We start from the raw sequence: 1,581 nt of genomic DNA, 5'->3' as shown, positions 1-1,581 counted from the left end.
CCGCCGGCGGGTCTCCTGCCGGGACCTGGGCCGGGTGGACTGTGATGGCTGGCTCCTGAAGAAGAAGGACCACGTGGCTTTCATGGCCCAGAAGTGGAAACGGTGCTGGTTTGTGCTGAAGGGCCACACGCTCTACTGGTACCACCACCCCAACGTGAGTGGGGATGCTGGGTGTCCTCGACCCCCACGTGGGGCAGCTGAGGTGGGTGGTGAACGTGCCTGTTCCCCCCCTCTCAGGATGAGAAGGCTGCAGGACTCATCAACGTGGCCACCTACGACCTGGAGAGCACGAGGGAGCAGAAGAAGAAATAGTGAGTGGGGTCTGTCTCACCGTGGACCTCCCGGCTGGTGGTGGAGGAGGGGGATGCTGTCCCATGGGCTGATGTTGATGAGACCTGCTGGGTACCATCTGCATGTCCCTGTGGGGTGCCCATGGGGTTGGTGGGGTCCCTGCAGGGCTGGTGGGACAGGAAGCCATGCTCTGAGCAAGACGTGCGTTGTGCTACTGGTGTTACCTGGGGCAAGGCTGAGGGCTGGAGCACCTCTGACAGCAGGGCAGAGCCCAGACCCTGGGGGTGGGTCAGGATGAGGGGCTGTGGTGCTGGGGAGGCTCAATGGGGGCTCTGGTGCTGAGTAACCACAGCAGCAAAGGCAGCTGCCCACTTCTCCTCCTCCTCCAGCGTGTTCCAGCTCTCCCACCAGAGGTACAAGCCCTTCATCTTCGCTGCAGAAACGTTGGCTGATTTGAGCATGTGAGTAACGTGCTGGCTGTCACACCAGTCCCACCACACCGGGCTGGCCATGACCCCCTGTCTGTCTGTTTTGTCGTCTTTGGCTTTCCCCAGGTGGGTCAGTCGCCTGATAACAGCCAAAACAAAGCATGCGCTGGCCAACCAGTCAGTCCCGGACAGGGAGGAAGGTAACAGCCCCTTCCCAGGGGGGGAGTGGGGGCCAGTTCCCTGCATTGAGCTGGGGATTCTGCGAGGGGATGGGGGGTGGGGCAGCCATGGCTGGTGCTGCAGCCCCTGACCAGCAGCTTTGCCTGTGATTTGGGGGAAATGGGAGAAATGCTCTGTGAGAGGAGGGTGATCCTCAGCCCTGGGGGGGCCTCCTGGGATTTCCTGCTCCCACCGTCCTCCCCGTGGCCTCCAGATTGTTACAGTGAGACAGAAGCAGAGGACCCCGATGAGGAGTCCCCCAGGCATGGAAGTGACTCGGTGAGTGGCCCTAGGGGACATGCCGGGGAGGGGACAGAGGATCCTCATCTCACCTCCTGCCTCATAGGCTGCAGAACACCCCGGACAAATCCCAGCTCTTCCCAGCCGGTGGTGAGCCCAGCAGTGCAGCCAGTAGCCCCCAGGGCAGCCCCCGGCCCTGCTCGCCCATGGGTAGGTGACATCAGTCACCCTGTCACCTTGTGTGCACCGTTGAATCGAAGTTAGGGCCACCCTTTGGCACGTGTGGGTGTGCTGGGGGGATAACTCAAGCTGGGGGGTGTGGGTGTGTGAACCACGCCGCCTCTTGGGATGCTCCTGGGGCAGGGTCCCTTGGGGAGTTTCGGGGCAGCCCCACGGGGGTTTC

The 1,581-nt window shown here is 62.5% G+C and overlaps 1 protein-coding gene across 1 annotated transcript in view; it reads left to right on the top strand.

Moving 5' to 3' along the window:
* The window catches only part of CNKSR1 (connector enhancer of kinase suppressor of Ras 1), a gene marked incomplete at both ends in the record, with an annotated part of 3,066 nt that overhangs the window by 881 nt on the left and 604 nt on the right, over positions 1–1,581 (top strand). The window contains 6 exons of the mRNA XM_008950054.1: positions 3–154; positions 238–311; positions 681–752; positions 846–919; positions 1,153–1,221; positions 1,257–1,388. Coding sequence (XP_008948302.1) covers positions 3–154; positions 238–311; positions 681–752; positions 846–919; positions 1,153–1,221; positions 1,257–1,388 — 573 coding nt within the window. The remainder of the gene's footprint in view (positions 1–2; positions 155–237; positions 312–680; positions 753–845; positions 920–1,152; positions 1,222–1,256; positions 1,389–1,581) is intronic.

The sequence above is a fragment of the Merops nubicus genome, unplaced genomic scaffold, assembly GCF_000691845.1.
Source record: "Merops nubicus isolate BGI_N331 unplaced genomic scaffold, ASM69184v1 scaffold30341, whole genome shotgun sequence".
NCBI classification, from domain to species: Eukaryota; Metazoa; Chordata; class Aves; order Coraciiformes; family Meropidae; genus Merops; species Merops nubicus.
The sequence above is the reverse complement of the archived record's forward strand: the minus strand, read 5'-3'. Positions and strand labels throughout refer to the sequence as shown.